General features: G+C 35.4%; 1 protein-coding gene across 1 annotated transcript; it reads right to left on the bottom strand.

Moving 5' to 3' along the window:
* Nucleotides 1-22,607, bottom strand: LOC138310033 (C-type lectin lectoxin-Lei1-like). The gene is made up of 5 exons (XM_069251183.1): nucleotides 22,427-22,607; nucleotides 5,256-5,297; nucleotides 3,937-3,978; nucleotides 3,588-3,770; nucleotides 1-1,531 (listed from the first exon to the last, which is right to left on the bottom strand). The coding sequence occupies exons 1-5, from the start codon at nucleotides 22,605-22,607 to the stop codon at nucleotides 1,320-1,322; spliced, it is 660 nt and encodes a 219-aa protein (XP_069107284.1). The 3' UTR covers nucleotides 1-1,319.
* Between the last annotated feature and the right edge of the window lie 56 nt (nucleotides 22,608-22,663).

Raw genomic sequence — 22,663 nt, 5'->3', positions numbered from 1 at the left:
TTTTATGAACATTAACAAAACATTTTATTGTCACTAAAATTTTAACAACCATGTTTAATTGATAACACTGGCTGTTTGTAGGTTTATTTAGAGAAATTTATGACTTTTAGGCCAGTAGCTCGATGATCCCAGTTTTTACAAAACATTTTTTGAAACGTAAGTGGGTCAATTGCATTTGTTAATAATTGACATGCGGAAATTTACCCTAAATAATCGGCATAATCTATCTTTAAAAGTAACTCGAATATTACCTTCGATTTTCTGTCCCCAATATGAATTATTTACACTCACGACACAAAATATAGTTTAAGGACAATATTGTTTGTTTGATTGCTAAACGTCCTATTAACAGCTATGGTCATGTAAGGACGGCCTCCCATGTATGTGGTCTGTTGCGTGTATGTTGTGCGAGGTGCGTGTTTTGGGAGACTGTGGCATATTCATGTTGTGTCTTCTTGTATAGTGGAACTGTTGCCCTTATATAGTGCTATATTACTGAAGCATGCCGCCGAAGACACCAAGCAACACACCCCACCTGGTCATTTAATACTGACAACGGGCGAACCAGTCGTCCAACTCTCAAGTGTAGCGTTTCTGGACTAAAGAGAAGCCCTGTCATACACTTCTAAAAAGCAAATGTAATTTAACTACAATACAGGCCCCTTGAACCTTTCGAAATAAAATGGTTGGCTTTAATGTCAACACATTTTGTTTTATATTTTTGGACTTTTTAAATATATCCATTCCTTGTTTTATTTCAGCATCATAGTGTTTCCAAATCACATTAGAATGATGTACGGACAGAATGTTTTGTTACCAAGGGGAGGTAATCCAAAAAACGATACAATAAAACTACTGCTACAATAAGTATGTTTACAGGGTTAAGAAACAATCAGTAATTGCTAGCAAAATATATATCCCACAGACCTAACAATCTTAACGTCCAGCAAAGTTTTGTTTTTAATTTCTTTAGGAATTCATCGTAAAAAATAACAACCATTGGAATGTGTTCTGCTTGTACAATCGATTAGAAACATATAGAGGTCGTTAGATAACTGAATACAATATATATAACGTGTCAAATATTCCGCACAGTAAGGCATATATAATTTAAAAGACAATAGCGTGAAATTATAATAGATACAAAGGCTTTGATCAGTCGATACCAAATATATAATCCGGCAGTGGTTTAATTAGAAGATTTAAATAATATTTCAAAACTTATATATAAACTTAAAGCTGAAACATCAATGTGAATAATGCAGACACAACAGTTGTCATTTTTTGTTCTTATTTTCAAAAAAGAAAACAAAACAACACTAACGTTCGCATATAAATCTACGGTTGCCAGACCCAACTGCATCTTGCCATTCATAGTTGTTCTTGGAGAGCAACCTGATAAACTTTAACCCAGACGGATTATTAGATCTCCAGGAGGAGTATGTTAAAGGTGAACCGTCCTCGTAGATAAAATTGTTATCTTCGTTGGGTGAATATCCCCCTATCCAGACGGAGTCGATGCTTTGAGAGTCTGAAATATACAATATATATACATTTCAGTTAATACATTCCAATTGAAAGGTGTAAATTTAGATTCTGTGCATGTTTTCCGAGAGCCCAATCTGATAAAAAATACAGATCCTTATTATCACTACGTTTGATAGGGAGATCAATAAGCATTCCATTAGGGGCCACGTTCTGGTGACCTTTGTAAAAATCATGACTGCGGACAAAACAGTTTGAAAAAGCTTGCAGATCACTTTTCGGGTATGAAGTCATGTCACCCAAAAAGCAATGCATAGCTTTATGTGTATGTATACTGGGACGAAATAGTTTTTATGCATTCGATCTGAATTACAGGTGGTATAAAGAACATCCGAACAAGACCTCTTATGGGATGTTGTCAAATCCTCTATCAAACGGAGTGGTTATAAGGTCATCTATTTAAATCTGCCGAAAGCTCAGGATCTTATCTGACCATAAAGGTTTAAAACGCCGTTTAAGCTAGTGATGTTTTGTATGCCTATATGCCACTTCTTGGGTGTACGTAAACCACAGGCGTCTGCTTCTGGTTTGATAAAAATATATAATAACCTACCCCTACTATATGAACAAGGTGAGACACTCCGATACTTCAACTGTGGAACGGAATTGGAACTCTTCAAGCGAGCAGTTGCAAGAAGCAATTTGATTGGTCAATTAATTTGATTAACCAGTCAGATTGCAACTTGCAAAACTGCTTGCTTGAAAGATCAACTTCCATTTCATAGTTGATGCATCGTCCGCTACTCGGATACTTTGTGTCCTGTTTCATATTAAAAAAACCGTAACTTCGCGACGAAAACCTAGCATACATTGCAAAAACATAATTCTTAATTAAAGTACGTTGATTAAACGAGCGGACACTCAATATTTTCGTCAAATTTGGTCTAATGTCATAGTTAATTGGATCGTACCCTCAACTTCCGGTTCATGGAGTGTCTCACCTTGTTCATAAAGTAGGGGTAGGACATTGTATTTTTCCAAAACCAGATGCAGACGCCTGTGATTAAACATAACTTAGTTGATATAAAGTGTCTATACATCCGTTCTAACCTTTGATATCACTGTTGCCTCTTAGACTGCTGTCTTGTTTGCAAATTCTGGCAAAATGTGCTTTTGTTTGTTTGATTAATTAACGTCCTATTAGCAGCTATGGTCATGAAAGGTATATTTCTGTTGTGTCTTCTTGTATAGTGGAACTGTTGCTATATAACCGAAGCATGCTGCCGACGACACCAAGAAACATACCCCACCCGGTCACATTAAACTGACAACGGGCGAACCAGTCGTCCCACTCCCTGTACTTGGCAGTTGCAGAAACTACCACTTTAATATAGTTTGGTGTGTCACGGCCTGGGGACAGAACCTAGAGCCTTCCTCACAGGGGCGAACGCTCAACTCAAGGCCAAAAGTGAGGTGGTGCCAAGGGAGACATTAGGAAAGTCAGTTAGGAAGAAGAGAAAACGATAAGATCCAAAATTTTGCAGGGCCGGGCGAAATATGCAAAAAATGTACATATGGTTTAATACATATATCTTTTACCAAATAATCATGTCGTTATATATATTATATAAATACTACCTGCATTAGAGGGAAGGCTCTACAGGTAGGATGTTAGAATTGGACGTTGTCATATTCTCTTATCAAACTATGGCAAATCATGCGAATGATTGTACATTCAGTTTAGTTAGTCCAAGAGGTTCGCTACATATTTCTGTTACCAACTGCAAATAATCGTGTCATTATGTAAACTAGTGTCTATAGCATGTTCAAGGAACGCTTGTTTGATCAAAATCGACTTAACAAAATCATGTACATCGTCATTTTTGCACATTATCATACCAATGGCGTTTGACTGAAATGCACATATTGTTGTGCATATACAATCACGACAGCAATTTATAACTCAACCGTAATACTTTTGGTTAGACCTAATGCATTCACATATTTTATCAACTTAGTTTATGTTCCCATAATAAGTGACTATAGGCATATAAACTATCACTAGATTAAACAGGATCCAAAAACGCAATTACAGTTCTTACATAAAATATTCAGAAGATGCGTGTTTCTTTCCTGAGAGTTGATTTTGACCATATGAGCGGCATCAAGTTTACAAAACTCGTAAGCTGCAGTTGCATTCTTCCTTGTTGTATCGCTAAACATCAGACGGTAACACCAGTCGAGAGGCTCGTTGTAAGTGTAGTTAGCGTCCGCTTCGCAGCCACCTGTAATCAGTGAAGAAGAACGTTTTATAAACAATTCACGTCGTTTACAAAATTTAACACAAATACTCAAAATGTCCGACATACTCTACATGATTCTAAAACGTATTCAAGTTTTTCGTCAGACAGTTTTATACACAAGCGGCGTAGTAGCGGAAAGACTTCATACCTGGTTGTGTTGACTGTTGATTACTCGAGGTGATGGTCGACTCTAAAATAAAAAAGACGTTTGGCTGATTAATGAAAAACCAATTTGATTAAAATATTGATCCGTATTATCTCTACGTTGAAAAGAGGATCTGACAGCATTTCATTAGGGGTCACGTTCTGGTGACCTTTGGAAATGACCAATCAAATGGTTGCCGCCAGAATCTTGACTGGGGACGAGAAAGTTTGAAAATACTGTCAGAATTATTTTTGTGAATATAGTCATCTCGCCCAAAGCGCACAACAAACCTAAATGTATATGGAAACTAGGACGAAATGAAGTTATCCATTGACATAGCAAGGTGTAGAAAATTCTTTTGATCTAAAGTACACATGGTAAAAAGGTCATCCGAACATGACCCCTTATGGGATGTTGTCATATCCTCTAATGAACTTAGTGGCTAAAAGGATCTGTGTTTTAATCAGATTGATGAAATAAGTATTATTAACGAGCAACACTGAAACATTACTTTTAATCAGAAGTTCAAATGCAACGTGATTCATTTGATATCAATGATTTTCCTCTATAACCCTTTTTAATTCAACTAAAACATAACAGCCATAGCTGTTAATAGGACGTTAATTAATCAAACAAACAAACAAACAACAGCCATAAAGACATGAAGCATCAGCTGTGTCCTGATATATAATGTTAATGTTGTTTGCCCCGATGTCCCCACTTGCTGTAGTCAGCAAGGATTAATATGAAAATATCATTAATATAAAATGTCTCAGATCATATTTTAAGATATGAATTTTAGGTAAAATAATAATTTACTGTTTTGGGTAAGGGCACTTCTTTAAGGAGTAAGTGATTTTATCAGTTTGGCATTTTTTAACTATGAAGAGTTATAATATCTGGAAGTTATCGGTCAATATACCACACCCAATTGGCTAGCAAAGTAATGATGAATCTATCCAGTTTGACTTAATATCTAACTTGACTTATAAAATAATGTTCCAAAATATGTTTAACTATATATAACAACAAGGGATTTCAAACGGATGTAAGTGAAGTAAACGTTCCAGATGAACCAGCTGGTTTTTGTTTCCATGTACCGGGAAATGTCCAAGAGGCCGACAATTTTGCAAAAAGATGAGCCATATGTAGTGTTTGAGTATTAGATATTTTCTACATCTGAGGACAACAGTTTCACTAGTAAACACGAGATTATATGGGGCAGTCAAATGCATGAACAATTTGACTCAGTATCAAACACTCTCGAAGTCTTCGACAGGTTGCTTTACACGTCGTTAAAGCGAAGTAATTTCAGGCCATACCTGGTTGTGTTGTCACTTGGTTACTTTGTGTAGTTGTCGCTTCTGAAAAAATAAACAGTTAATAAACTGTGGATAAAGTCTTAAAAATATTAATTTTGAAAAGTCCACACACAGTATATAGGTCTTTTTTGAAAGGGGCAATTTGCGCATTTAACAATTATATATTATAAAAAAAATGTCCGAGTTCTGAAACTGTAAAATTTTAAAAAACAATTTAAAACAAGAGATTATACTGACAATTGAATTAAGGATATATTCTCTGCTTTTTCAAACTTCAGATATAAAAGACCAAAATGGCTGCCAAAATACAGTATTCACAACTAGGACCAATGTGGAGACTATACAATAAAGTTCATTAACAACGATTCAGTACTGTTTAAGAAATAGCGGTAACAATCTCAAATATCAAAATCTAAGAAGGCTGTACGTCGGCCATCTTCTTTATCGATCGGTCCAAAAAATACAATATGCAAAACAAGGTCCCTAAGAGTAGCAACATATGAGATTTGAGAAAGAATCCTGCAGTAGATTTAACGGACGGACCACAGCAAGGTGATCTGAACAATTTAGACGTAGTATACAGTGATACTAACACGTCAGACAGGGCCCTCAAATTGACTGACCAACTTGGATATCGGACTCGGTAGGTTTGGTAGGTTCAAACAACTTCAAATAATTCAATATTGATATTTATCGCACCTTTACATATTTTAATATATTATTCGCCGCCAAAAGATATTAAGATAGCCGATATATATCTACAGTGCAGTGAAATGAGGTCATACAGACGATGATTCAATGTAAGGGTCTGCAATTTCATTTCACATATTAACAATTTACTGTAATTCACATATTAATAATATTACTGTAATTATTACAATATTACAATAATTGTAAAGTGATTTCTGCAGGTAGGGCGTTAGATTTTTACCTACTGCCCCTATTGCATGATCGTAAAAATGCGACTAAATTTAGGATCTTATCCTTTTTCTTTTTCCTAACTGACTTTATCTTTCCTAATGCCTCCCTTGGCACCGCCTCACTTTTGGCCTTGAGTTGAGCGTTCGCCCCTGTGAGGAAGGCTCCGGGTTCTGTCCCCTGGCCGAGACATACCAAAGTCTAAAAAAGTGGTAGATTCTGCGCCTGCTTAGCGCTCAGCATACAGTGAGTGGGACGACTGGTTCGCCCCGTTGTCAGTATAATGTGACCGGGTGGGTGTGTTGCTTGGTGTCTTTGGCGGCATGCTTCAGTGATATAGCCCTTTAAAATGGGCAACAGTTCCGCTATACAAGAAGACACAACATGAATATACCGCAGTCTCCCAAAACACGCACCTTGCACAACATACACGCAACACACCGCATACACGGGAGGCCATCCTTATATGACCATAGCTGTTAATAGACGCTAATTAATCAAACTAACAAACAAACAAAGGTCGACAAGATGGCCGCCAGGTGGGCGCAAAGATTTCTTGTTAATTAATTAAAAAGTCAGAAACAACCTTAGAAATAATGTTTCATGTCATATATTGAATTATTTCATTCATTTTGTAAACCAAAATTTATATAATTAGGCGGAAGTCGTCTCCAATTAAAAACACTTTTTAGCAGTGTTAAACATCAGTTATTTTATAGCATTGATATTTCAAACTATGCGGAAGATTTGATGTAATCATATTAGGAGTTTAGGAGCTTTTGCTTTTCCGGAATGAATCAATCGTGATCAATGAGGCCATCTTTAATTGCCATCCCCTACTAAAATTTCTATCCAAGATAGATATATTCCGTAATTAACCTTCTTATATGTAGATAATTCTAAGAAATATATTCACCCAACATAACCAATAGATAAAATCCCTCCCCCTCCCCATGGATAAATTCGAAACTCTAGCTTGGTTAATTTTTCCCACGGCTCACGTTGGAGTGGTCGCAATACAGTCCAAGATTTCGAATTGTTTTAGGAAAATGACGGTCTGTGTAGTAGAATGTTACTGAATTTGTCCCAATTATTGTAGAGCTAAAATCGAATATGTAAATTATTTAAGATCTCAAGACAGAGGACGACCGACAAAAGGTGATTTGAACAGACCACATCAGGCTGACATAAAATGTCATGTGTGGATAATGATTGAAATTTGAGATGAGATTCTTAAGGTGTATGATCTATACCTCATTCTCATTTTGTGATAGAAAAAAGCAAAATAGTGTTCTAAATCTTTTTCTTCGCCTCTCTAAACGTGTGATATGTCATACGACATTTACCATTATGTTATTGGTATATTGCTGGTTTTAATGCATCTAAACCAGTATATATAAACATCCATGTTCACACCTTTAATTACAAGAAATGTAACTTTATTCATTACACTAGTGCAATATGACATGTTAAACACGTGGTGTCATATCGTTAGGAAATTAATTTTACCTAGTTGTGTTGACTCTTGGTAACTCGGGGTGGATGTTGCTCCTGAAACTATAAAATATTTATTTTTTGCATCATTAATAATAAATTATTAAACTACAAGAAAAGCCTTGGACATAATTGTTTACTTCACTTGTATATAATTGTATTCATATGATAAATGGAATTAAGCAACGTGCTTATAAAGGGAGTTGATTACATATATATGGTGTAGTCATGTTCTATAAAACAAATAGCTATTCCCAAAATCTAACATTAAAAATTAAAATACCAGGGAACATTTATTTAGTTAAGGGAATAGATATAACTAAACCAATATACATAAAATCATAGAGATTAAAGAATTTTTAATATTAATATTTTCAAGTCAAATGTGGCATTTAATTAAAATAAAATTTTAAACAAACAAACATGAAAAGTTTCTTCACAATTACAAAAAAAAAAAAAACAAAAAAAACCCATAGACAATTTACATAGAAAGTGTTTACATTGATAATTAATTTCGCTGTTTTGCATTCTGGTGCAGTGATAGTCAACTAACGCACGATAATTAGTACAACGGCGAAGATCATAAGATACATCATGTAAACCGTAATTAAATTGCTAAGAAAGCGATGATAGGTATTAAAGTTAAGTGAATAATTTTCGCGACTATGTAAATTTATTACATTTCTGCATTCCTTTTTTAAGCATTTAAAGTCGTTTAGGAAGAATAGCGGACCTTTAGTTATAGATAACATTATAATGATAATAAATATTATCATAATTAATTTGATACATTATATATATTATTGTAATTATATTAAAACATCAAATAAATAGTAATGCTTTAATTCCAAAGATAACCAAACCTCTAAAGTAGCTGTAGGTCTTCCAATCATCTTCGGCTATCACTCCGGCCGAATTCACAGTAAGGAGGTACGAATGGAGTTGACAAGATCTACTTGTATTATGATACGACACGGACTCACAAGTTCCTGCGTTAACGCATTTCATCACACAATGAAGAGCACTTTTAGATTGTATGACACTTGTAATGTCAGATACTCTTAGTCCTTTCATCTCTGTATTTTCTTGGAATCGCGAACTAATCGACTCACTCGAGTTTAAGTTGAAACAAATAGAAAGAATGAAGGTTATGCGAAACATCTTGCTGCAGTGATGAATTTATCTCAGATAAATCTGAACAGGGGGTAGCGTACTTTTGAATTAGATCGAACGTTCCCCATTGCTTATGACAGTACTGTATATTCAATATACTGATCAGTGTACTCTATTTAACATAACAAATATAGACCCTTAGGTACAAATGTGATATTGTCAGTCGACTTTATCTGAAGCTGTTTGAAATTAGATCCTTCCATTACAACATTGACTTGTTTGTTCGATATCGGTTAAGTTTTGATTCTCTGAATAACTAACATTTTCGATGAATCGTGAAGAAAATATTATACCTTTTACAACCCGGGAGTGTAAATGTTGTTTACAAGCGCTAGAGATCTACTTTATTATTTTATCTACTGTTAATAGTTCCTGACACTTACAGATCGATCGGAGCTTTTAAATGTTTTGTTACAATTAAAAGTACCACCAACATATTTAGTCAATGGATATGGGTGACTGTGGCAAGTGTTTGTGTCCATCAAATATTCAATAATTTCCATTAATGCATAATTGTTAAAGTGTAGGACTTTACATATACAAACTTTGATGAGAGAAATATGAGAGTATAAGTGGTTGTTTGGAAAACAAATCAGACCGGCCGTTCTCGCCAACCATGAATGAGTTTTGCTGATCTAGTTTAATCCCATCTCCCACTCCATTCATACTGACGCTAATCAGGAATATGGATCGACCGATTTTAGATCCAATCCTCGCTCAGCTCATACTAGAAATATTAATGTTTTATTTCCATATGTATTGTATGGGGGACATAAGTTTCTTTTGTTTTGTCGACAATGAGACATTGCATTGTCTTTGGTATTAACGGTTGCTATTATAATAGTGCTGGCATGCTTACTATAGTTCTTCTAACTACATGCTTTTTTGACAATGACGCAAATTGGTGTATGCATTAATGTCATCCCTGTTTGGCCAGTGTATGAAGAACGTGGAGTTCGGAAACTCCTTGTTCTATTAAGTATTTGTACTGTTGAGCATCATTATAGGCCCTAATAGTCCTGTTTCCTCATACCGCCCCGTCCGTGTAAGGCGCCTCCCAACAGTGTTTTGTATCGATTTGGTTTTTTTTTCTGTTTCATTTTTTAATTTTGGCCCATTCTCCTACAGTGAGCAGAAACCAAGGACAACAGTTTTTAACAGGTTGAACACCAAAAATTGCGCCTCGCATTTCTTTCGACAATTGTCTAGAATAGCGGGTTTCCTAGCAATCCTGGCATCCTATATATATAGCTATATACTGACGTCCTTAACGTCGAATTTATTGTCAATTTTTTCCGATCGGTACGAGAGACTGTAGAGATCGTATTTTTATAATACAAATGTATATATTTCTCCCATACTTCACAGGATATCCAGTGGTTGCTAGGGAAAAGATATCTCTGTCTTACACATACGTCATCAATTTTGACGCATAACGACGTTCTTGCACAATGGCGTAACGAAACAGCTGGGAACAAACATGAATTTCGTGTTTTTTCTACTATGGGTGAAAAAGAATCAAACATGGGTCTGTCAAGAGGACAGGGATATCTCAACCCTCGTTATAGATATTCGGCAAGCCTCGGGTTGATCAGCCAAACATTTCACTCGTGTTGAGATATCCCTGTCCACTTGACAGACCCCTATAAGATACTTTTAACGTAGACCGTCCCTTCTGTGACGTCATACGTTTGTAACGTCACTATTCGGATCCCGGCGAACGTATTTTATTTTTCGTTACCCATCTATTACAACTCGCTATTGAAATCGGCATTCGAACAAGTATTTCGTCTAGAAACGTTTAGAGTGTTTACTTGAAGTGTATCAATCTAAAGGTGTGACAATCGGTAAATGTAGTATAGTTTTGAAGATTCATGCATGAAGTAAAATCCAAGAATCAAAACAGTCGCTTATAATTATAATTTGAAAGGTGCTATAACGGAAAATAATCAACTTTAATACAGTATCACACAGAGCAAAGTATTTGTCTCAGAATAAGCTGATATGAAAGTTTGATGTCATGCCTACATATACATATAGCTTGCAAACTGTTTTTTTTTATATTTCATATACATATAAAAAATAAAATCATCAAGATACGTAATTATTGTGTTATCTGCTATGCTCCAATAATATAGTAAATATAGAAAACTAAATAGGGTAAATTAATAACATAAAACGTTGAAAAGTGCTACCGATTCGCCTATTTGTTTTAACATTTTCAGGTCTAAATTTAAGGGGTTTTAGGTCACATTTTGAAAAACAATGCGATGAGGTATACTTTTTAGCGTCTTTTGTAATTGCAAATAAGCCTAAAATGAAAATTCTAATTTTTTTTCAGAAAAGAAGAAAACATTACTATTTTGATGCATTTTTTCACTAAAATTGGGTCCGGATTTAATTTCAAAATAACGATATTTCGTTTTATTGTGAAAAACCCAGCTTATTGGATAAAGTTATGAATTCTATATCACCTACTTAAGGTATAAGCATGTTGCAAGCATATTATTTGTATGTTAAGGGATGTTACAGGGAGGAAATATTATTTATCTAAAAATCCTTAAAATCCGGAATATTACGTCATTAGTACATATCTTTAAGCAAACCTGGAAGAAAAATTAACCTGGTGACATATGATTTTATGCGGTTTTTGTGATCAGGGTATACCTAAAATCAAAATATCAAAAGAATGAACGAAATCCTCGAGAGTAAACCAGAAGGGACGGTCTACCTTAATCTACCGACATGTTTACACAAAGCTTTTCGGAGTCCATCTACCTGTTTTATAGCTTTTCTGACTGTTTGTATTGCTTTTTACGTAAACATGAAAAACAGTAAATATGTATTCATCACATAAGGTGTTTAACTAATAAAGAGATAGATGATACACATTGACCTCTGCATTACGTTATCGGTCACACATGTACATTTACTAAAGAAAAAAGTAAATTACAGAAGTTACATGTAGTTAAGGTATTTAACAACTTTCTTTTTCTAGGACTCGTCCATACGAGCGAACACGTACATTTGTGTATATGTACATATTCGGGTACAAGCAGATGTCTAATTTTGATACCTCATTTGTCTGTTTAGGTTGAAAAATGTTAATGTTATGACTATTTTTCATTTTTAGTGCAATTCGAGATTGCGGCCATCTTGATGACGTCATAACTGGAAGTTTATCCCAACTTATGCAATGGGAACATTTTGATTTGTGATCAGTGGGTCATAAGGGTCAAGACAGAAATTGGTTCGGAGGTGGGGGGTCATGTTGGACCCTCCTAGCCCATGGCTTCATTATCAACGAGAAATTAAAGGTAGGTTTCTCCCAACCAAATAAATACATGTATGTTTTGTGAAATGCGATAAACGGAAGAAAAGATGAAAAAAACATATTAAAATACCTCAATGTACATTTGTAATTTCTTTATGCGTTTGAGATTGAACAAATGTGTCTTGAATACAAAATTGAAGGAAACCCTTGATTTATTACGGTGTCCGTCAGACAAAATAGTATGAAAATGAAGCTGCGATGGATTGTGTTGTCGAAGTTTCGGGCATGCGCATTGCCACGCACTAAAAGTAAACAAAATGGCTAAACGAAAGTGTGTGATAAAAATATATATATATATCTCAATCGGCAACAAAGTGGTGGAAATTATAATGAATTCAGTAGCACCTTAGGATATCTATAGGGAATTAAATTCAGAGATGGCATGTAGCAATAGAAAAAACAGAAGCCACATCACATGTGGAACTTTCCCGGATCTGTGCGGACTCGTGTAACGGCGTTGCACGTGGTGAGTTATATTTCAACACATATGCCAGCGCACAAACAGCCGCAGACTAACTACATGTATATTTAGTGTACAAAGCTAGCGAGCGTATGTTAGTAACTTGAAGTGTTTTAGATTATATGACATGTATAAACAGTCCATCGCACTTCGATTTGTTGTTGTTATTTTTTTATTAAACATGCCGTGTGAAGACTGTCACTTCTATCTGACATTTTGTTGCACGCTCCATTTGTTGCTGCGGCCTCGTTTTGGAAAAAAAATACGTCGTGTTCTATGTAAAGCTTGACTTCGCTCTATTTTTAGAGGAGTATTTTCCTGGTCAAGCTAGGCAACTGATCACTATTGTTCGCTGCATGCATTGAAAATGATCTGAAGATTATATCTATGTACAGGATAAATTTTTATTTTCGTAGTCTTTATATTTCATTGGGCGAAATCTACATTGTACCTTTAAAGTGAACAGTCGGGCAAGGATGGCTAAAGTCGGTATAATGGTGTGAATGTATCCAGTATAATTTCTTATGAAATGGAAAAATAAAATCTCTCATCAAAATCTGTCTGCGTACGAAGAAATTAATTTAAAGTATGGAAATTCTAAAACGTCCTCCCGGCTCACTATGTCCGTGGTTACATTTCAACGCAGCCTCGCTTTCAATGCTTTCAACTTTTCTTTACTTTAATGGTCAGAACTGGGAAACTAAGGAGAACTTGACCGTCGTATTAATATGTGAGAACTTTTGGAAGGCCAATGAACGCATTTAGACTGGTTTTCGTTGCCCGACTATTCACTTTAATATAGTATGTGTAAAAGATGTATTGACTTGTAATAAAATTCACTATTTCTATTTTTAAGACTAACAACGCATATGTTCTCTTATTTTCTCTGACTAGACGGAAATGATCACCTGGCGTTCGTTAATATTTACTAATGGAATGGCTGTGCCGATGATCCAGTTCATTTGCTTCGAGATTCGATTCAGAAAACTAATGACTGGAGTAATACTGCAGTATCTATAATACCATTTTTATTGATTTTCCTTTCATAATTTCATAAGCAATGCACATGTTCCTATTTCGTGGCTGAAAAAAAATCACTCATATATTGGAGAACGCGTCTTTACAATATATTGATCAAGTTAAGAAAATGCATGTTCTAGGTTGTTTACGTTTTGTGGTGTAAAAGCCATTGTGAAAACAATTTCTTTTTCCATATATATTCGTAAACTTTCAACTATCGCATCGAATACACATGTAATTATAATGATTTGGTTGTGTTTTGATTATTATTAGCATTTGTATACGTATTGATAGAACGCACGGAACGTTACTGCTGGGCTACGGCGCCGGTCATGGAGTCTAGCATTCAATTAAAGCGAAACAAAACAATGCTTTGGTATTGCAATTGGACATTTCAAATTAAATGATAAAGAAAAAAAATATTGAAAAAATCGTTTAAGCAGGGATTTATTTTATTTCAAATCAAATGATATTACATGTACAATACAATGTATATTTGATATCGACAGTGAATGGATCATTCGGTACATACATGAAGGTGAAGTACGTTTACAAAATAGTCTAGCATGCAACACCAAGACATTAAGTAGAACTTTGTCGGGAAATAAAATCATTTTGTAGTCGTTTCGATTGGTGAATACTGTCCTTGGTGTTCTAACACTTTTTATATGATGACTGGCATCATTCGGATCACCATCTTTTGTCAAACATTGTCAGTTTAGCTCCATCAATTTCACTTTAAAATTTGCATATGAATGACCGTTGTGATCCTCCGTGCCTATTTGCCATTCAAAATTATGTGTGTTGAATACTGCAATTCTCCATTTACCAGTGAGTTGATCTGGCCGCCAATAAAAATAAGACATTGCAGTACCGTCCTCGTAAGAGAAATTGTTTTCTCCTGATTCTGACCTATCACCGATCAAAGTGGACGAAATGCCATTAGAAACTGTAAAATAAAAGTTTCAATAGGATACAGAAAGTTAACGTTAATAGAATATGTAATGTTTTGCGCCCGAATGCAACGTTGGCGTTCAATGTTCTTACAGAAATATATTTGTTACATACACATTACATGTCTTTAAAAGTAATAAAGCTTTTGTTTTAATAAACAAAAAAGCTTTTTAGTGGTCATGTACTGGCTGCTTTTTTATTAACATAACATCATTTACTGCCGTTGCCGTTGAACGACAATACTACTACTGAAGTTACCCCTATGTAATGTGAACGACATGGCTACCCATACAATAAAGCCTCGAAGTACTATACTACTGTAGCGTAAACGTCTTGGTAGTGTACATCACAAATGTTGCAAACCTCGGCAAGCTCGGTTTTTTTTGTGACCCTTAGATATCCTCCTATTGAAAAGTCTTGTATGATGAAGAGACGCCACAACATAGTCGCGTCCCACTCACCCTAAGGTGGCGATGATTGGATGAACTTGAAGTAGGCGGAGTTAAAATCGATTAAAGTCTCATTTGGTGAAGATCAATTGTCAGCTGAAAGTTGTGGCTAAATTTCTAACCCGACTACCTTTAGCGGCTATAAAAACACGGCTACTACCGCTGGAAAAATTGATAATTTTCCTTTCAATATCATCCTACACATACAAAGTCCCGTCACTAAGAATTACCAGCCCCATTTGCAAAAACATTTATCTAGCTTTTTGACAATCACCTAATTAAAACTCATATTGTCTTCTGCTCGTAGAATATGAATGGGTGAGGCCAAAACTATGATTTAACGTATTGATCATAAACCTCAGAGATAACATATTTCGTGTGTGTGATTCGACTTATCTGCTTGTAGAATGGAGAGTTTATAAATATAAAAGTTTTTAGTATAGTAAATATTCGCTACTTATCCGACTTTAAACATTATTTAATAGAGTTAATTATTTTCAAATCTAACGATATCAAATCCACCTAGAATTTCAAATTGTGTTGTAATTTATGTTATCGTTGAAATTAAGTTCTTTACCATAAAAGGTGTTTTTTTACTTCAATTATACATTCGTTATCTCTAAAATTCATTAAGCAAACATTTATCGGTTTATAAGAGAAATCATTACGGTTTTTCGTATACGTATCTGCCTTTCATTTTTCAAAACTCCTAGTTTATTAGAACATGACTGGTGTCATGGTACCTTATTATATGTTTACATATATATATCTGTATTGCATTTAACACATATATTGTAACTTGTACCAGTTTATTACAGAAAAAATCTTAGCGGTTTTTAATTTTGTAATCGTGAATTTATATTTAGGTCAAATTTGTGAGGTGTTAAGTTTTAACGGGGAAAAAAAAACAAAAACAAAAAACAAAAAAACACGCGTCTTAAGTTTGCTTGTGTCACAAACATGTACATCGCCTGCAGTTTGAAATAAGATGTTATAGTCCTATGCATATGACAACATTATAACCTTTCAGTATGATAGGCAAAATATATCAAACATGCCAGAGATGTAAGATGAAGATTTCCATATGTACGTACTGTACTACGAGTTGTACATTACATGTTTGTATCTCCAAACTTGAACTGCATGCAGGGTAGATTTTATGTATAGATAATGAGTTTCCCGACCTTCCCGAATTCATATTGTCGATAATGAAACACGCATACTCAAGTAAAGGTCGCATATAAGTGAGATACAGTTTTTCCAAGTTATTTCTTTTTAGAATAAGTTTAAGTTTGCGTAGAGTTGCTATGTATTTAGTTACTTTACTTGTGATATATTCTATTCTACTAACAGTCGTTAGTCATAATAATACCGAGGTGTTTGTGATTATTAGTAAATGAATGGGAGTATTATCGAAAGTAAGGGACGGGTTATACGGCAACTGACGATTAGATATGACTAGAGTCTCTGTTTTAATGGGATTGAATTTCATCAACCAATCTTTCGACCAAAGTTCTAGTTTCCTGAAGTCCGATTTTGCTTCATTCTCGATTAGAAGTAAGTTCAAGGATGAGTAAGAGAGTGCGGTATCTTCTGCAAAGAGCCTAGTTAGAGAAGCAAGATTACAAGATAAATCATTAACGTATATCAGGAAAAACAAGGGTCCGAGTACAGAACCTTGAGGAACACCAGCAAGTATTGTTTTAAAAGAAAATAATGATTGTTTTACAAAAACCGCTTGTTTTCTGTTACACAAGTAGTCACTTATCCATCGAAGAAGTTGACCTGATATACCGTACATGTAATTGTTCAGCTTATGTATGAGACCCTTATGCCATACCCTGTCGAAAACCTTCGAAAAATCACAAAATATTAAAATGGAATGTTCGTACTTTTCTAAGGAATCACATGTAATTATTGAGTGGTAGAATGCTTGGCTGCAAAAATTCTGCCTGGTATTTATAGATTAAGCCATTATCAATCATGAAATTATAGATGTATTTATATACTACACGCTCAAATAATTTACCTATACAGCTTAGAAGAGATATTGGTCTCTAATTAGACACAATGCTGGGGTCATTAGATTTAAAAATAATTAAATATAATAGCAATTTTCCATGCGTCAGGGGGTCATTAGATTTAAGGGAATAATTAAATATAATAGACAGAGGCACACAAACTTCATTTGAGGCCAACTTCAACATTTTATGACTTATACCGTTAGGGCCTGACGCTTTTTAAACATTTAATATATCTATGATGTCTAAGATTTCACTGGGAGCAATATTTATTTCAGATAAAACAGAGCCAGTACGACTATCAAATAATGGTAAATCTTTATCTAATTAATTTGCCGGTAAGTTGGAAACAACTAAAATAATTATTTAAAAGTTCACATTTACTGTCGTTATCATATATCATTTCGTTAGTGGTACAGTCCAATAACGGGGATATCTCTGTGTTCTTCTGTCCTTTAAGTATATTTCTAAGAAGTTTCCAATATATCTTGGGATTGTTATTGTTATTATCTATCACTGTATCAATGTTATCGTAGAATATTTATTTTGCCATTTTTATCATGTTATTCACTTTATTTCTCATAAGCTTATAATTACTCCTATTTCGATCTGTCCTATGGTTAAATAATGTTTTTAAGTCTATCTCTTTTTCTCATATAGAGTCTGAGGAGGCTATTCATCCACGGTTTGTCTGTATCTCTGACCAGAATTTCTCTATAAGGAATACATTTATTTATAGCATCAAGAAATGTTTCAGTAAAAAAAACTTACACATTTGATGAACATTTGGCATATTGTTCAAAATATCAAACCACGGGATACTGCTTAACGTGGTCTTTAGTTCTTCAATATTAGCATGCTTGTACTGCCACACCTTTCTTTTATAAAAAGTGATTATTTTTTACTGGAATATTAATTATTACAAATGCTGCATCATGGTCACTAATTGCTCGCTCAATATTAATAACATCAGAAAAAAATGACATCAACCAAATCACTAACTATAAAACGGATCAAGAAGTGTGGAAGAAGTAGCAGATTGCCTGGTAGACTCTGTAACTACATTTAATAAAATTATAATTTGTCAGAATATAACCTAAATCATCTCCGACTTTTACAGAAAAATCAACATTTAAATCACTTGTGATAATTACTTATGAAGTTTCTTGAAATGCAGTATCAATCGAATATCGCAGATGCTGCCACAGGTCAATACTATTATTACTAGGGGGTCTGTATAAGTTGCAAATTAGATAGAGAATATTTTTGCATTTTATCTGTAACCATATTAATTCAGTGTTATCAGATTCAAGGTCAAGTCTTCGCTTGGCGAAAAGGGATTCTGAGATATACATAGCGCCACCGCCACCAAACATATTTCTAACTCTTCGAAAAGGTTCAGAGAAACCATCTATTCGGATGTCAAAGTTTGGAATAGAGTCATCAAGATGTGTTTCCGTAACACATACAATATCAATATCGTCTACCAATGAATTCAAATAATTCACTTTGTTCCGCAGACTGCGGATATTCAAATTTAGGATACTCAGAGTACTAACAGATAAACTGCTATCAGAGTCAGGACCTGGATTTGGATGAATATCCCCAGCTATTAGTAAAATAATTGCCAACGAATTATATGGATTAAGAATGAAGTGGGACAACTGCAGAAGCAAAACATATATTAAATGGACACAAATGAGTTTGAAAAGAAACATTTTGAAACTATTCGGAAGATTTTTCTTAAAAACATAGGTAATTGATATGCAGGATATTTTACAATAGAAACATCCGATGGCAGCCCTCCATGCACATGCATCGTTACCGGTCATGTGGGTTGAAAAATAAAGACGGTTAATGTGAATAAGAGATCTACCAGCGGTAATATGATTGCGCATCCTGTAAGGTGGGTTGAATCGTAAAGACAGAAGATATCAGGAAGGAAAGTGAAACGAAAGGGAAGCATTTGAAAAACAAAACAGAGTACATAACACGGACAGGTTACAAGAAGTAGAATAAAGGAAACTCTTGAGTGGTGAAACATGGATAATCTCTGATCGGATAGAAGCAAGGTGTGGTGGGTAAATATATAAATTATGTGGACATATATTTGATCCTTCATTCATATTCATGTTAATTTTAAACACATGTTATGTATAAAAGGTCATATATCATGTACTATATGATATATATATAAGATTTAAAACTATGTTGAGTTAAACATAGATATAATATATGTGAGTGGTAATTTTATTCAGACTTAATTATTTATGATTATCAGATAATATTACACTGTAATATGAATATTTATATTGGAGCTTCATCTTATATATACATGTATTGATTGTATAAAATCCGTACGGTACAATGGTATGCATATTCGGATTTACTTATAGATCAAAGGGTTCCGTCCGCCGTCCGTAAAATAGAATAAGGTTTCCGGTGCATAAACTCTAAAAAGTATATACGGAAACTTCAAACATGTCTTATGGATCTAGTAGTGCCTTTTGTATTTTTATTTTCACTTTTTGTTAACCATTCCAATGTTAAATATATATGGTACTTCATGAACATTGTTATGGTCTAGTAACGTTTTTGCTATGTACAGTGGTATGAGTACAGGTAAACATTGGAAAACATAGAACATATCTTTTTATGGTCTAGTAGTAACTGCTAAATTTGCCGTTTACTTTTGCAAATTTTTTGCACTTTTTCCGTTACAATGGAAACATTGCTGAAAATATCATGGTAAATGATAATATGTTACTTTGCAAAACTCCACCCCCATCTTTGTGTATATAGTCTAATAATAAACGTCAAGGCTGTATACCTGATTCAACAATTGCAGCCCCGCTCTACTTGAATTATACACCATCTTTCTTTAGCTCAACTTCCTTTTTCCTGGTTTTTTTCATACACATAAGTCTCCACAATCAAACTTGCTTTGATATCTCCATTGGCGGGGGATCTAAATGACTATGTCCTTGTTTAAAAAAAACTGTTTCGGTATAACGTACCAAAATAACTCATAGTAATACATGTGCACACACGTACAATCAAGATGAATGATCGTGTCTTCGACTAGGTTCGAGCGTTGTGCAATATGTATAGTCGGATAGTCTATCATAACATCAACAACCTCAGGAGCTGTTCATTAACCGTATACATCTGTTTACCGTAATTCGTTGTGGAAACATACACTTTAATTCTTGTCTTGTCATATTGGCGTTTACTTGACAAAATTGATTGTACGATTTTACTCTAGCTCTGATACGCATACATGTACCGTTGTACATGTACACACGTGTGCATACCACGTACACGTTCATACCTGTAAACGCACATTTGCGGGTCTCACAAAATCAATTTCGCTAATGCTTAGATAATGTAGAACGTAAAGGGACAAGGGAAACAAAATGGAAAGAACCTTGATCTATTATTTCAAAGGAGTTTAAACAGGTTCAATTCAAGCTTATTCGTTCAATTATAAGAAAAACAAACAAATATCAGCGATTTGACATTTAAACGATACGAGACAGTGCTAAAGACTGCATTCCGTTCACAAATCCACCTTCTGACCACCAAAACAGACAGTTCATAGGCTCGTGGCCATTCAGCGGACATGTGTCGACCAGAATGCAACGTGAGGAAAAGTCTCCTATAGTACATGAATAATGTAAGGCTCAACTACCAGAGCACGTTGTTAACCCACGGATATTGTAAACTCATTTGAGAAAGGCCAAAGAATCGAAGAAGAACAGATGAACATACATACAAATTTAACATTTTTTAAGTCGCATGTTATAGGGATGTAAAGATTACATTTGCCATTTTTTTAAAAAAGACAATTTATGACGGAATAATCATGAACATAGCGGTATATACACATATGATTCACTAATATATTATAAGTGTATTTAATAAACGAGTCGCCACCTCATGGCAAGAATAACGAGTATACAGTATCTAAATGTACATATATGTGCACATAGAAGGACACGTGTATACCACTTAATCCGATACGACACGTCGTCCAGCCGACGCAGAGGACAAAGTGGTAGATGGAGCAGACTGAGTTCCAGTAGCATGGTACCTGGATCTAGAGGAGAGATGCGACATAGAAACCCGCAAATTTGTCGTGATCGCGTTCACAGATGGCCCTGCAGGTGGGGCGTTAGAATTGTACCTGCTGACCCTATTGCATGATAGTAAAAGGCGACTAAATTTAGGATCTTATCTTTTCCCTTCTTCCTAACTGACTTTATCCTTCCAAATGCCTCCCTTGGCACCGCCTAACTTTTGGCTTTCAGTTGAGCGTTCGCCCCTGTGAGGAAGGCTCTGGGTTCTGTCCCCTGGCCGAGACAAACCAAAGTCTATAAAAGTGGTAGTTTCTGCTCCTGCTTAGCGCTCAGCATACAGGGAGTGGGACGACTGGTTCGCCCGTTGTCAGTATAATGTGACCGGGTGGGGTGTGTTGCTTGGTGTCTTCGGCGGCATGCTTCAGTGATATAGCACTATAAAAAGGGCAACAGTTCCACTATACAAGAAGACATTACATGAATATACCGCAGTCTCCCAAAACACGCACCTCTCACAACATTCACGCAACACACAGCATACATGGGAGGCCGTCCTTACATTACCATAGCTGTTAATAGGACGTTAATTAATCAAACAAACAATCAAACAAAGCGTTCACAGACTCGTAGAAGGATATGAGGATCCTCGGGGAGGTTTTCGACACTTTAGCGAAAATAAGACCATCCATTGTCCAGTGGGACTCAATGATTTTGTTTTTCCACACTCTCCCAAGTTCGGATACGATACCTTGTCGATATGGAGTGAGGCATTCTATGATAAAGATTTTTAGATCAGATTTTACCTTGAACACGGCCTCCCATGTATGCTGTGTGTTGCGTGTATGTTGTGCGAGTGGGTGTCCTGGGAGACTGCGGTATATTCGTGTTGTGTCCTTCTGTATAGTGGAACTGTTGCCCTTTTATAGTGCTATAACACTGAAGCATGCCACCGAAGACACCAAGCAACACACCCCACCCGAGCCACATTATACTGACAACGGGCGAACCAGTCGTCCCATTCCCGTTATGGTGAGCGCTAAGCAGGAGCAGAAACTACCACTTTTATAGACTTTGGTGTGTTTCAGCCAGGGACAGAACCCAGAGCCTCCTCACAGGGCGAACGCTCAACTCAAGGCCAGGAAGTGAGGCGGTGCCAAGGAAGGCATTAGGAAAGATGAAGTCAGTTAGGAAGAAAAGAAAAGATAATACCTAAATCTAGTTATTTTACGATCATGCAATAGGGACAGCAGGTACATTCTAACGCCCTACCTGTGGCTTGGCGTTGGACCTCCAGTTTCATCGGAGCGATGATCTCGTTGACTTTAGAATCGACCACCTCGTTGATCGTATGGTTATTTGAAATAGCATGGCTGACTGCCTGTTCAATATGGGGTTTAATTGAGTCAAGCAATAGACTCGAGACCAAGGATGCTAGCGACGGTGCCGACATTTCGGCGAACTTAGATAAAAAAGTCTGGAGTAAACATCATCTGCCCATCCATGTTT

Source organism: Argopecten irradians, chromosome 16, assembly GCF_041381155.1.
Source record: "Argopecten irradians isolate NY chromosome 16, Ai_NY, whole genome shotgun sequence".
Taxonomy (NCBI): domain Eukaryota; kingdom Metazoa; phylum Mollusca; class Bivalvia; order Pectinida; family Pectinidae; genus Argopecten; species Argopecten irradians.
The sequence above is the reverse complement of the archived record's forward strand: the minus strand, read 5'-3'. Positions and strand labels throughout refer to the sequence as shown.